This window comes from Coturnix japonica, chromosome 5 (assembly GCF_001577835.2).
Source record: "Coturnix japonica isolate 7356 chromosome 5, Coturnix japonica 2.1, whole genome shotgun sequence".
In the NCBI taxonomy this organism is placed as follows: Eukaryota; Metazoa; Chordata; class Aves; order Galliformes; family Phasianidae; genus Coturnix; species Coturnix japonica.
In genome coordinates this window covers 1814964-1830889 of record NC_029520.1, presented here as the reverse complement: position 1 = coordinate 1830889, position 15926 = coordinate 1814964, and the positions used below count along the sequence as shown (strand labels likewise).

The 15926-nt window shown below is 37.7% G+C and overlaps 1 protein-coding gene across 4 annotated transcripts in view; it reads right to left on the bottom strand.

The window, feature by feature from the left end:
• Nucleotides 1-15926, bottom strand: part of NELL1 (neural EGFL like 1) — a 240310-nt gene that overhangs the window by 184759 nt on the left and 39625 nt on the right. For all 4 annotated transcript variants that reach the window (XM_032444974.1, XM_032444975.1, XM_032444976.1 and 1 more), the window contains exons 5-7: nt 9176-9272; nt 4193-4265; nt 3846-3928 (exon numbers count right to left, since the gene is read on the bottom strand). In XM_032444974.1, the coding sequence (XP_032300865.1) occupies nt 3846-3928; nt 4193-4265; nt 9176-9272 (253 nt within the window). The remainder of the gene's footprint in view (nt 1-3845; nt 3929-4192; nt 4266-9175; nt 9273-15926) is intronic.

The window sequence follows — 15926 nt, the reverse complement described above, 5'->3', positions numbered from 1 at the left end:
GCACTTAACACTCCTTACTGTTCACGTTACCTCCTCAATTCCAGATACTACTACCTACATGCTAGCAATTGCTGTATTTACTGATGAGATACTATCTATCTATCTCTGTGTGTGTGTGTGTGTGTGTATACACACAAATAATGAGTAGTGGCAAAGCACATTCATACATGAGTAGAAAAAAAGACAAGGCTTTTGGCATTCTCCCACCACCACAGACCTTCCCTTCCTTGGAGGCACCATCTTAAACTGAGATTTATGCAAGGAGGAACACTCTCACCATATGCATACCTGGTCGACAGTGTCATCATATCTAACTCCTAACACAGTTCTAGTGACTTCTGCCCTGGTGGCACAAGTGGTAGGAATGCCACGTTACAACACTGGAGGCCCTGGTTTCGAATCCCCCCTGTGGCGCAAGTGGTAGAAGTGCCGCTCTGCTACACAGAGGCTCAAATCCCGGGGGGTTGGACTCGATGATCTCTAAGGTCCCTTCCAACCCGCACGAGACTATGATACTATGATGATGATGATGATGATGATGATGAAAAAACAATCCAGACTGGATATTTGCAAGTAAGAGTCCATTCCTTCAGACTCCAGAACAGCCATGGCTCTAAAACTATCCCATTGCCAGCTAGAAGACACTTTCTCAAGGTCGTCGTCTTCTTGAAGAAAAGGCAAAAACAGTAGGCAAGTGGCTCTGGTCTTTTTCTATGTAGCCCTCAAGACAGAAAGTCTGTTCTTTATACCTTAAGCTGTTAATCTGGTGTAATACTGGGATTGATCCTCATCTCCCTAAAACGCACATCTAGTGATTTCAAAACTGCTCTTCACATCTTCGAAACAAAACCATTCACTTAGAAGTTGTTTTCAACAGAAGCTCTTTTCTAATTATTCTATTTAGTCATTATATTTACTGCATAAAATCCACGTTCAATTTTGTTTCAAAGGTGTCTGATCTGTCTTGTGCTTCTCCTTCATTACAGGTCTTGTATGTGAATGTTCATTTTTAATTCTTTTTTTTTAAATACAAGCTTGCTATACAGTTTTTTAATGCTTTTTCCAGAATATACATATAATTTGTCAATACTATAAATTACTCCAGGAAGAGAAGAAAACATGAAGAAAATAAATATTTTCTGCCTCACAGCTTTTTATATTGTTTATATTATCTTGCTTAGTAAGATTTATTTGTTTAAATCTCATTTACCTCCTACTCTGTGAAATTAGCTAAAATGCCCTTTCAAATGTCATCAAACGCACAGAACTAAATTGGTTAAGCATTTAAAATTTGGATCTTTAAACGTCTTATATTTCCTAGGATGTGAATGGGATTATGCTACTGAAGAAGCAGCCCACACCTTACCAGTTTCCACATGCTAACCTAACCCTGAGTTCTTAACATTCAGAAATGTTTGGCTGGCTGTTATTCACATAGTTTACTTTCCATGCTTCTTTTCTGTCCATACAAATAATTACAACGGCAGATTTCTGTTTGAAGCATATTATTTCTACTGAAGTTAATAACAAATGTCTCAAAAAACAACCCATCAAACATGACCAGGAAAATTTTGTTCACAGTATTATCCATGGTCATATACATTCATGATATGAACAAACCAGATGAACTATTCCATGAACACAAGAGCTTTACCTATTTTTTAAGTATCAAATCCAAGCTGCAGCCTATCTGACCTCAGTAAAGGAAGGATTCACTAGAAAGCTTTGCACTGACAGTCTTCAGAATCTCCTTTCAGCCCCAGCAACAAATAAATGAATAAAAAGCAGACTCATCATCATTGGATACTTCTGTTTACTGTCTGCACAAGTTCTGCAGGCAGTGCTTTGCCTCTTATCTCATGGGGCCCTGAGATAAAGCTCAAGGGAGAGCTCTCATAGCTCCTTCTCCTACCTACTGCATCATTTGCACCACTACCAAAATTACAGGACCCCAGTCACTAGATATGATGTCTTCTCCCCCACAAAAGCCCTGGTGCACATCTTCATAGTTCTGCATTATATAAACAGCACACACACACATTCATTGCAAACACCATTCACTGTGTCATTCAGTGCTGTAATACATCTGTAAACAATTACAGACTGAGAGAGTAAGTGAAACTTAAGCTATTGCAGATCCCAAAAGCTACAGTTGAACGCGGAACCACAGGGCTCACTATTCCAAAGCATCACACTCATTCTCTGCACCTCCTCATGCAGGGCCAGAAGCCAGGCATCATTGCTCATGCACATTAGCAGGCCATCCTCTGACCACCTGCCCTGCCAAATGGGATCTCTGCAGGATGCTCTACATCCTTCCAAGTCCTTCTCTTTGCTTGCCAAATGTCCCATATTATATTACAAGTACCTGCGCTAGTATTACTTGTGGCTACTGACCTCCAGGACTGGAATGATAGATACAAGTCTTAATGCTTCTCTCACACTTCTATTTTTAATCTGTGTCTGTCTAGCAAAATCATTTCTTTTTCTGCTGCATGTTTTTTTTTCCTGAATAATAGTATTTCTGCACATACTGCTACCAGAAAGTCCACGCTACTACAACTGAAAAGGAACTCAATAAAGGATTATCTCAGTACCATGTTCTGGAAGAACAGAGCCTTTGCAGTACAAATGCTGCATTACTTGCTTTCCCTTGCAAAGCACTAGCAAGCAAAAATATAATTAACAGCAGAGAAAGCAAGTTACTCAGTACAGTGCATAATTGGAACTTGCTCATGGCACCAGCAGGGCTCAAAATAATTGCCTGTTTCACACTACAAGCAGTAAATTCAACTAAAAGCTTCACATTTACTATTTGGAGTCAGCTTGTCCAATGCATGTCAACTTAGTAACTGGACTGTCAGTATAATATGCACATTGTCTTTAAAAAGTTCCCCCCTTCCCGTTAGGAAGGAAAGGGCACTTAGAAGCAGCACAGAAACAAGTATTATACATACCAATGTTTTTTTCTGCTAGTAGCACTACTTCACACGTCTTAGTTTTGAAACTCATTTTGAGTAACAACACTAAGATTGAAAGTAACTATGGGATGAAACCACTGAAACTATGTGAAACCACTTTTGCGCTTAAATCTACAAGTTGTTAACACATAAAAGCTGTTTTAGATAAGACAATTAATTGCTTCTTACCAAAAACAGACGTTTTGCTAACATTAAAAAACATTTCCAGAGAACCCTTTAATACAAGCCAGGAGATCATCCACCTCAAAAACACAGCTTCCTAACCTGGAGCTTGACCACAGCCTGAGCTGAAGGGCTTTAGCTAAGACAGATGTTGGCTGCACAGCATGGAAGCAGAGCCTAAGGAAAATCCCCAACACAAAAAATCACTAGAGCTTCCCATTCATCGTTTTCCCAACCCAAAACAGAGATCAGCACAGGCAGCAAATTTACAGGCATTCCCTCATTTCAGCTCCCAAGGAGAAACGACAAAGATTTCACAAGACTCCCCACAGGCAAAAACACACTCTCTGACAGAATCACATGGTTAGGAAATTGTTGAGGGAATTCACTCCTTTGTTTCCACATTTATCCCTCAGCATGGAAAGGAAAAATCAAGCTAAGGTTTCTTACAGAAATCAAACCATGGGCATTTTGTCACTAGCAACCCAAATGGTGAGCCAGAAAATAGAAGCTGGATGAGAATTAAGTGACATCCACAAAACTGTCTCCTTAAATCCACGGCAGATAGGGCTACAGGGAGAAGGAGGGGGAAAACAGCTTTACCATGAAAACATAAAATAACTGCAAAAAGAACAAAGACTTATATGATGATCTTAGCCCAGAAAGGAATGGGGAACTGACAAAAGATGATTAGGTACCTACTTTTGCAGTCATTTTTGCCAGGAGTTCTTGTAAATCCATGATTCCTTGCACCAGGCTTAAGAAATCACTGCAGGTCGGGCACGCTCAATAAAAGAAGTTTAAAAAGAAAAGGGGAAGGAAGAAGGGGAAAAACATTATAACCCATAAATAAATAAAGTCTGTAGCACAGCTAAAATGCCACATGCTGCTTATCTGAACATAAAATGCAACCTGTTTACATATATTGTGTCAGCACATGTAAGAATGACAATCCTGAAAATACACACACACACACACATATATATATATTTCCAAATAAAGAAATCATCCACATTAAAAACAAATCTGATTTAGAAAATAATACTTACTGCGATTTAAATTAGGGCACTGCGTTATATATCCATTAGGTATAAAGACAACTTTCACATCTTGAATAACACCCTTTGTAAAAGAAGAGATAACTGGTAATACAGAATATGAACATTGACTTTGACCTCTTTCATAAGTCAGTTGTTGACGGTGAATGAAGTTCAGTCTGCTCATGTGGAATATAGCTCAAGATGATGAAAGCACAGCAATTCTTCCTCCCTAGGTTCTTGTGTAATTATCATACCATGCTTTTTTTAGTTTTGTGTTTTGCAATCAACAAATGTAATCTGCTTAAGTGTCCCAAAATGGGACTGAACTACTGAATAAATGCATTAAGTAATACCCATTACATGAGACACTTAACCACAAGAAAATAAAACGCCACCATAGCACTACTCTTTAATGATTTAGCCAAAGAAGACTGTGAAATCTATCATTATACAAAGAACAATATAAAGAGCAAGAGATAAGCATCTATATTTTGACTGTTCATTCATGCAGCCTGCTGGCCTTGCATCTCAGCAAACAGTTCATGTAATCACACCATCAGTCAGAATTAAATCTGCTCTTTAACCCAGGCAGATGGAGAGATCCCCTGTATAGGGCTAGAGGAAATCAGGACTCTGAGGTCAGGAGCAGACTGTGCATGTCATGTGAGGCTCCCCAGTAGCGTCCACTACCTTTAATAATGACAAGGTCCTTAAGGAGGAGGAGCAAGGGAACACAAGAGACTGCACGTTTGTCAATTTGCATTTCCCCCGCTGTTCATCAGACAGAGTGACCTGCCTGTCTCCTCCCAGACACAGAAGAATTTAATACATTTCCTTTCAAATTAAAGATCACGGCAGTTATTACCTAATTCAATTACTGATTTGTAAGATCACCATAGTTTGGTTAAATTGCAGCGAAGCAGTTTCTGCAGACTAAGGGCAGTCACTTGCTCAAAATGCTCATTTCAATCCATAAATAAAATATAGGCCATTGTGCTTGAAGCCTTGCAAATGCAGCAACATTTTACATTTACATATTCACTTCCTAAAACAGCAGAAGGTAATGAGAAGCACGGTTCCTTGCTTACTGCTCTATGATGAAATATGAACTGAAGATATTAATAGACATAATCAGATCATGCTGTCTTTCTAGCAGAAGTGTATACATTTATTAACCTTTTCATCTATGAGAATAATGAAACCATCATAATAACGAGAAGCAATGCTGTCAACAGGAAAAGAAACATCCTGAAAGCCATTTTACGTGCTTTCTGCTGGTAGTTATCAGTAAGAAATTAGAAGCTGAGGGACAAAAACACATTTCAGGGCTTAAGCCTCTCAAGAGAAAGACTGAACCACGAATAAGATGAGTTTACAAAGTTTCAGTGTACCATAACACAAAGTTAACAAGGCATCATCCAGAGATAAGGAATTACTTTTTTCATTCCTTTTTTAATCTTCAGTAAGTGCATAAGGAATTTTCATTTTGCTTATTGCATTACAGCTCCTCTTCTCTACTGTCATTTGGTCAGATAAGTATTTAAATACAGCCAAAAGGAGGGGGGGGAGGGGGCGGTATCTAATCTGCTATAGCCCCAAAATCACAAACAATGAAGAGAAAACGTACCTATTTCTGTGTCTTTTTCTCGCTATACAAAAACACATTATTATGGGTTGATGTAAGAACACCAATTTACCAAAATAGATGGCTTCGATATCAAAAACCCCTTCTGAAACAGACATCATTACCACGATCAAATCCAGAAGTGAACCTTTAACTTGAAAGAGCAACAGATTTTGCTGATGTATTTTTTTTAAAGAAAGCCTTCATTACAGGCAAATGCTTATTACAGCCATAATTACTACAGCACAAATGAAGAAACTTGGACTATTCCTCCTTCAGCATCAAGTCTAGTTTCCTGTAGAGCTTGCTACAGCTGCAGCCAGAAGAATCAGGCATGCATATCTCCCAGTGGGCAAATCCCTGGTTTAGTTTAGCACCGTTCAGAGTTTCTCAATCCATGTTCTGTTGTAAAGACATAAGAATTTGGCCTTGATAAGGAGATATCAAAACTTTCTTTGTTCTTTCCTCAAGTAGACATCACCATTTATCTTTGCTATTTAAACTTATGACTAACTACAGCCAGAGCTTCAGGTTGCTCTAGTGTGAAGATCCTCCATCTGCACAGATTACCGACTAAGGTTTGTGGCACTCAATACCAAGCCCATCCCATTAGGACTCACAAATACAGAAGTCCTGTTTATTGCACTTTTCATGTCCATATTATATACAGGACTTCTCCCACATACTGTGAAAAGACCCGTGCATTGCACAAGCCCTTTATTTCTAAATTTTCATTTCCTCCATTGCTTTTCCACTCCTCTTTAAAACCTACTTCTGCCTCAAAGATGATGTGTGCCTCACAGCTGTGTGAAATGCATTGGCTAAAGTTGGTAATAGACTGCATAGATGCATCAGCAGCTGCTCTCTATGCCCCGTGCCTGGGCAGTGCTACAGCAACCCTGTAGAAAGCCACCACATCAGCATTATGCTCCTCTACACAGCAAAGATGAACTCCATTGTCAGGCACCTAAACAGCTGCCTTGGCACTATATTCATTTCGCCTTATTCCTTACAGCTACAGGACCAAATTGACTACAGAGGCTTGAGTGTACATGCAATGATGTGTAGTTAAAATACCAAGAACCTGCTGTACCCCAGAAACAACAGTGGGATTTTGTAAGATCATCAAAGCCTTCTAGAGCAGAAAATTACTGTTTTTCAACAAGGATCTATGTACAGCAATGCATTAACAAGCTCATTTCTGCAGTAGTATTTGGAAGGAAACTTCAGAATGAGCTTTAATGCTATTCACTTATAGGATTAAAAAAGGAAGAATTAATTAACTAGCTACCATTAAAATGAGAATATTTTTGCAACGTTATAGATGATGCTTAGAATGGCATCCAGTGCTTTTTCATACCAACATATTATCATGGCTCCAACACACACAAAATGCTAATCCTCTTTTAATACTCCTTATTTCCCTGCAGATTTCTGTTTACACTGGGGAAAAAAGATCTATTTACTTACATGCTAAAATGGTGAAACAAACTGCTCTGAAAAAGAACGGGAGGTCCTGCTGAGCATGTAAATATACAGAAAGGGATGCGTACTCTTTACAAACTGGCAAAATCCCATGTTTTTTGTATGAGTAACATACAAAAGTAAGACTTCTGAAACTAGAAAGCAAGATTAAAAAATACCACCAATTATATTCTTGCCCTGAAGAAAGTTAGAGAAATATTCAAGCACACATGAAGCAAAGTAAGGCACTTGCTGCGTTTCATTATGATCAGTAAAAATGGTCAGCTCATTGGCATATTATTAGCTAACCCTGCTGTTTTCAAAGTGTTAATGCATAGAATTATTAATTATTTACAATCATACAATATCCCAGAGTTCTGAGGCATCGAATGTCTGCATAAAATGAGAATTTAAGATGAGCAAATCCAAAATGACTTCTTTTTTTTGTCCTGTGTAGCTATAAACATATGTTTACCATCTGTGGAATTATGGGAAGCAGCTGAGTTTAAAAAAACAACAGCTGTAAAATAAAATAATGCTATCAATTTCACTTTACAGTGACAGCTCAGCTGCTCAAAGATGAAATGAACTCGAGGTTCAGAGCAACACTTCTACTGTAATTCAACTTAAAAGACAAGTCAGCTTTTATCTCTGTTTGAGAATTAAAATCATTATTTGCTACAACAATCCTACCCTAAATAATTTTAGCATAAATATCCTTGCTTCTCAAAATATTGAGACTTTGAGGCACCATCTTCAAAAATGCAGCAACTTGTAAAATTATCTTATGAATTGACTGCTTCAAAGCAATCTGAGTGGGCACTAAATCACCTTGGCAACAAATCCATGCCAATATCAAGGATATACAGACTGCCCTATCAATACACTATATAGGCTCTTTTACTGATAGATATTCCATGGCTTGTTAACCAAAACTTGAAGAAATGTTTTCAGCTTTTCTGTAGATTGCTTTTGGAGTGCAAGTATTAATATTAAGTTAGGGGAGGTGTTTTTTGTCTGTTGGTTCTAAAATTGAAAATCGATCATAAAATCATATAAATGAAATGAAACACATCAGAGAGAACTTTTCATGCTTTTGGCCATTTATCCTTCCTTTGCAATGTTTTTATTTCAGATGCATATACTGGCATACTCAAATGACAGCATCTTGGGAAGACCATCCTTGTCCAAATAGCCTGGGCTACTGGAAGCAATGGAAGCTCCAAAAGGACAAAGAAGTTTTCAAACAAAACCCAGTCACCCATTACCCACTCTGCTGGTCACCCATTACCCAAAAATCTAGAGAAATGAAGTTATTCCAGAAACAGAAAGTCTACTGTTTTGCAGCAAGGCACACACATTGCACACAACAAGACACATGCCAAAGACTGCAGGAACACAGCCTGGAAGACCTCCTCTAATCTGGAAGTCAGTGCTGGAAAAGGCAACAAAGAAGAGACACCTCAGACAACTCGCATCACATGAGGATATTCTGCTAATAAAATCAAGGAGAGAGAAGTCTCCAAAAGCATTTAAGGTCACTATGGACTGGACAGGAGACTACAGTTCAAGCTTCGCTTTGGGAAATTTTGAAGATTAAAGCCACCAACTCCAATGTTATCAACACAGTATCATTACATACACAGGAGTAGCAGGTGGGCACAGTGGGTAGGTGAAACCCCAAGTAAGGAAACCAAAAATACAATGCCAAATATGAGGCATTTCAGTAGCTACAGTATTCTACCTTGCACAATCAGATTCTTCTCTGTGTTGGACCTGCCTCAAATCCCAGGTTTCAGCTGAAATTCATACAAATCACATTTCAGGAGCATAAGATAACTAATCAGAAGTATTGCATTGCCTAGCTAGTTTCCTTCTTCATGTACTATTTCATATCTGCTTACCTTAAAGAAACCATGCTTCCTGTTTCTCTGTCCAAGCCATAAATTACTTTCAGGTATCAGATTTGTTTCTGGGGGATCAACGATACGTTCATAAATCCTGCAGAGGGAAAGCATTGCCATTACTAAAATACTATTTTTCCCCTTAAAAATTCCTGGTCAAATTCAGTCAGCAATAAAAAAGAAAAAAAACAAAAACAAAAACAAAAAACAAAAAAAAAAAGAAACCACAAAGCAGAACAAAAACTAACCCTTCCATTAAATGCTTAATGTCTATTGCTGACAGTTTTGCAGGTACATTATAACCTCAAAAGCAACAGTTAAATAGAAAGTACTATAAAACCCACTAACACACACAGTGACTGCATTTTCCCCTTGTGCAACTGTGCAGTGCTAAGTTGAAGATGCCAGGGAAAACAATAAGATGAGAAACCATCCTATCCTTAGTAGTCTACTTCAAACTCAGCTTCAACCAGTTCTGAGGAAGAAGAGCAGACATAAGATCCAACCAGAGAAATAACATCTTGGTATTTTCACACAGTCTCTAATTTTGAATGAACCTTGCAAAGGCCATTTATTCCACCTCATACACCCACAGCCTTTTAGGCTTTGCATTCATTTTATTTATTCCTGTGCCCAGACCTTTCAGTTTATCCACTTGTCCCATTCACAGCTGCTACAGAACTCATTTGGTTTGCATACATATTCTCCACGTGTTCCGCCAATACTACACAGCCAGTTTGCTCACATCAGTGGCACAAATCTGATAAAGAATAGGAACTTTCTCTATTTGCTCAACCTTTATAGGCTACAAAAACTTGTTCATGAATGCAGTAATCTCTATCTCTAATTTCTAAAGTCAAATCATGGTAAGTTGCTGTAATAATACATTCCAAAATTCAAGAAGCATTTGGAGTTTTAAAAAGGTTTGATTTTTAGTTGGTTTTGCTTTTCCTTTGACTGATTATTTAAGAAACCAGTAAAGAAGTTGACTTCATACCTTCTTCAGTAAGTCAGACCACCACAACGATGATATCTCACTACAGTGGATTATGAAAAATTCAAGACCAAAGATGTTACTGACTCCAGATTCTCACATTATCATGTTCCACATGTGGGTGTCACAAACTTTCTGCTTCATAACAAAACCAGCACATTTAATAAGGATTACTGAAAGACGATGACATGTATTTCCACTACTGTCTAGCTCAAAGGGGTGCGTGCTGCTCTGTAATCATACCAGCATGACAGCCAATAGATAAACTCTAAATATAAATACTTCATGGGACATGGCATATCTTTGAAGGAGTGATTTGTATTTCAGTTTTTTCTTTAAAACTACAGCTTTAGACTGAATGTACAAAAATGAACACCAAGAAAAAAAATACAAGGCATTCAACACAACCCATTGCACAGTAATTTTCCCATTTAGAGTCCAGGCATTTCTAGCTCAGGCTCATCTAGAATAATCATTAATTTTTGTGTCCTGTGTTGCCATGCTGTCATGCTGTTGGAAAATTTATACATTTACAGGGACCTACAATGACCTTCAAGTATGAAAGAACGTCAAGAAAGCTCTATGAAGTACAAAGAGTCATCTGTGCTACCTGAGTTTGCTGAACCTGAGAAAAAAAATATGACTTATCATTAGAAAGAACCGCTACCACAGCTAAGAACAAAATAGTTATGTGAAAATTAAGCTTGTTGGTACATTAGTCAGATGATGCATTCTATCAGTCATCATTTTACTGCTCAAATTTGTTATAATTACAATCTATTCTAATTCATTGCATTTCATCAACATGATACATTCAAAGCTCCAGGAAATTTATACTTCTACTAGTTAATTACTTGTTACTATCTCCTAAAAATTACTATGCTGCATTGTTTTACCTCTTCAGACAACAAAACAAGACAGTGTTCTTTTAAATAATGCTTTGAGAATTATAGGAATGTGACATGCACCATCTTTATCAATATTTTAAATGTAAGCAGAACCGTTCCACCATGCCTCACACAAAGCTGTACACAAATGCAAAACTGCTGTAAACACTGAAAAAAAGAGAAAAGAATTGAGGTTCTCAAGAAATATCAAGGAATAAAAAACATAGAAGATGGAAATGATCAATAAGATCACCTAATCCAACTGTCCACCCACCACCAATATTGTCCACTTACACCATGCCCCTAAGTACCACATCTAAGATTTCACTATACACCTTCAGGGGCAGTGACTGCACCACCTTGACTTTGCAGCCTGTCCATAACACCCTATCAGGCCATAGGGTATTTAATGCCATAACACCCTATTAGGCAGTTGTAGGGAGGGAAAGGGTCTCCCCTGAGCCTCCCCTTCTCCATTCCTAGGTCCTCTTCCTCCACACAGCTTTCCAGCCACTCTGCCACAAGTCTGTAGCAATGTATGGCGTTGATGTGACCAAAGTCACATTTGCAGAACCCTACATCTGTCTGTTAACACTATATATAAAATAACTAATCTCCATGAATATGCCCATTAAGTAAGTAGTGATTCAAAAGAAGGCATAAGAAGTGGGTTGGTACTTACCTTCCTAGGTCAAAAGATATCTTGGATCATGCTATTTGGTTCATGAGCAAAGTGAATGTGCTTTACTATTGTTTGCTGTCAAACATCAGCAAGCATGCAGACAGCCTAATGCTGCCACTGTAATACTCTTCATACTCACAGCAAAAGAAAAGGTCAAAAAGTACACATGAATTTATAAGAATAGCAAAAAAAATCTGCAGCAGGCTACAAAAAAACAACCACCCACACATTTGCAGGGAACAGTATTTCACCCAGACATTTAGATCGCCCATGTGCATAACACATCTTACAAACCTATGAGGGGGTACTGATTAGTCAGGTTATTTTCTACACTGAGAAAAACCCGAAGAGCATAAACGTTTTGTAACCAGTCTCAAAGTGAAATGACAAAAGATACTACCGAAGGGTGGAAATTCTATTATAATTATTGTTTATTAAACAGGAGAAAGCCTTTGCTTTACTCCTCCTTCCTGCACTGATTTTCTTGTGGAAGAAAAAAAAAAAGTGTTCTTCAGGCTGATAGCTGTTGCTGAATAGCAAAAGGCTTTTTAGTTTGGGTTTTTCCTTTGTTTGTTTTGGGATTTTTGTTGTTGTTGTTGTTTTGTTTTTACAGCTTCTGCTTTATTCACATCTCCTTACTTGATTTTTCTGGGCTGAGGAGCCAGCTTTATCCACATTCAACCATACCTGCTGTTTGGTATTTGAGTAGCTAAGCTGTATCCAGTTAAAGTCTTCCAACTTTGGATATGCTCTAAAGCTCTTGGAGATCAGTTTCTGATACTCTTTGCTTTGATACCCAGAGTACAGCATGCTTCACAAGAACAGGAACACTTGGAAAGAGAACCCCCAGGAACAGTGGTCTTTAAAACTGCTGCAGACTGAATAGCTCCTCTAGCACCAGCAGACCAGGTTTCCAAGTTAAAAGTTCTACTCTGTCTCTACTAAGAGCTGCAGCCTAGCATTTCTATGGCTGATTTCAGTGTGAACTTTAAGTCTCTTGTCTCTATTAATAAAAGAACAGGCTTATACGATCTGGCTGCCACACTTACTCTCATGAAGCTGTAACTCTGCTTGTAGCTATCAGGTGTTGAATTCATCGTATCCATTTTTAAATGTCTCAAAACTTTACACCTACAGAGAAGCTAGTCCCATAGACACTCTCCTGTTAATGAAGAGACATAAGCGTTTCTAAGATATGATTCATCTTACAGTAAATTAATCACTCTCTGAAGGCATCTCCAATGACTGCACAGGAGCACTTTCTGACATCAAGGTGAGTCATCGAAACTGATTTTTGCAATTCAAAACCTGATCCTCGAAGCTGATGTTCTCTTGTGGCCATTCCTTATCTTGTATTCTCATATCCCTTAAAAAATAAAGGATATGGCTAAGTCATACAAACCAAGGCAATGTTAGAGCACCCTAAACTTCAAGAAATGATCTTGAAAAGAAATACAAAGATACCATGTGTCTCTGCTTCAACCCATTTTCTTAAATACTTTCCAATGCAAATGTATCAATACTAACATCATTTCTTTTTAATGGTGTTTACAAATAGGATGCTCTATCTGACAGGCATTCAGTTCTAGAGCAACTTCAACTGAATTATTCATTTCGTTTCCAGCATTCTGCTTCAGAAAAATAACCTTCCTGAGGGAAATTCTGATTTCTTCAGTTATCTCATCTGTCATAGGATAGGAGTTCACAACCACTCCAAAGAGGAAAACAATTTAGATTAAAATTTCAGCTTTTGAGGGAAGCTTTTAGTTATTAGATTTTAAATGTACAATAGTAACTACAAACTATTTAATCAAAAGTAACTGTTCAACTCCTAGGGGAGAAGAAAAGCTATTCAGTAAGTAACTGTATATGTGAGGTAAAGACTCAATCAAGATCACATACTCAGTTAAATTCTATTAAAATCTTGCCACCCAAAAGATTTCACTGATTTTCCTATATAATCACCAAGATAAGGTGATATAGAAGTAGACATACTCTACTTCTCAGCTTAATTATTTCAACTATAATTCTAAGTTCAGAACTAAAAAGTGCACCTAACTAAATCTCTAAGGCAACCTCTTTTTCATTCAAAGGATGCAAATTAACTTCTAATATCATGCAGCAGCAAGAGGAAATGAAACAAACACAAGGAAAAACGTTTAGAAGAGCACAGTTCACTGTCTGCTTTGGGAAACTTCTCCACACAAAATTTCAGAGATGTTTTCTATCCACGTGAGGCTTTTATTTTCTTTATATATATATATATAAAGAAATATAATATATATATATATTTATATATATATATTTAGATTTATATGCTTAGGGTTTTCACTTTCCTATAAAACCATAACAAAATTACTGATGACTTACAGAAGTGTTGCTTGGGTATTGGGACTAAATCCTGGTTATTGTTATTGATTTAAAGTAGAGAACCAGCCCCAAAAAAGGCAGAAAGCCACCCTTCTGAGAACACTACAGGGTGTCTTTTACCTGGAAATCCCAAGGTGCCATCAAACACCTTTACGAACAAGATCGATAGAATTAACTTTTATTTGAAATGAACAAAAAGATCATTTTTTTTCCTGATGTTAACAGCCTCCAGAGCCTCAACAGGAGGTTAACAGCCTGTTTACAGGGCTGCAGTGTTTACCTGTCTTCTTATAGCACTCCTGAAAGTATGAGCAACTCAGAAAACAGCTAGTCAGCAATAGAATAGCAAAAATGTGCCAATACCTGCAACATATAAGGAAACAGGCCCTAAACAGAGACTGCAAGGACCTTCATTCCTCACAAGTTCACTCTAGTCAGAGATAGCAAGTTGGCCATTTGATTTAAGTTTTCAAGATTTGTGGGAGGAAAAAAGATAATAAAAGGACAAACTACAAGGTCAACTATGATGTACCCAGAGAAACTGCACTTTATAATACACGCACTATTCACATTTGTTGCTTTTCTGTTATAATCTGTTTGTTTTAAGATAAAATTACAAGGTACCCAGCACAAAACCAGTTGAGCTTGATACCCAAATGGTTAGTGCACATTTAAGTTCTGAGAACCTTTTTATAGCTTTTCTCAAAGTCTATCTTGATCTGTCATATCTGAAGTAAACATCCTGTGTCTCTGATCCTGGCTGTGAGCATAAGATTTGCATGGAACTTGCAGGTAGCAGAAGCAAAAGATAAACACACTTGTCACTTTATCTGGTGAAGATGCCAGCTTTTACCATATTCAGCCTGTTTTGCTACAGCAAAGCTAAAAGTAGTGCCTGAGTCAAAAAGATACCTTGATTGAGGAGCTTTCACACATACTTTTCTTAAAAATCAAGGCCAACTTTTACAAATTCGTGTGAATTTAGATACATATCTTCAAACATCTCAATACAGAGTTAAAAGCCATCTAGCTCAAATATAAGTTTACAAACAAATTCTCCAACTTGCCACAGATATTTCGGTTGTCATTTTATCACTTGTAAGTAACTAATGCAATCTGAGTGCAAGAGCATAAAACATGCACACAAATATTCCACTGCAGACAACTCCACTTATATTACAAGACTAAAGCTTTCAGGTTGACTAAAAGACACCCTTTAACATTAGCAAGCATTGAAACAGGTCCTAAGAACCAACACTGATTCAAATAGACTGTCAACAAGAAGGCCAAAAGCACACTGCTCTCACTTGTTACTCTACTAAACATCACTCAAATAATTCTCACACAGCCCAGATGGTCAGGACTGGGCAATCTAAGATTCCACAAGTAAGAGGGAGAAATTAATTCAACAGGTTCTTCCAAGAGATAACAACAAGAAAAGCTCTCCTACCACAAGCTGAGCAAGAAGCTCATAGATAAAGTGACATAGGTTCAAGATTAAAAAAGAAAACTCTATTAAAGAATCCATTAAGTAAGTAGTAAATAATTAAGTCTATCTTGCATCAGAAAGCAATAGGTAGAAACACAGCACAAAACATCACCGCTACTTAAGATCTTGCAGCAATATTAACCCTTAAATAGCATTCTACTAGAACAAAGAGGTAAAACCATGGTTACATGGCTTATCTCCACTTTGTAAGGAAATGTTAAGCTTGCTCTCTGTGTTCTACACAAAACATTTGTTAAGTGAGAACTGGCAGTGCAGAAACTTGGCTTCCATTACGCCTACCTGCATTATGCAGGGACACGCTGGCCCCT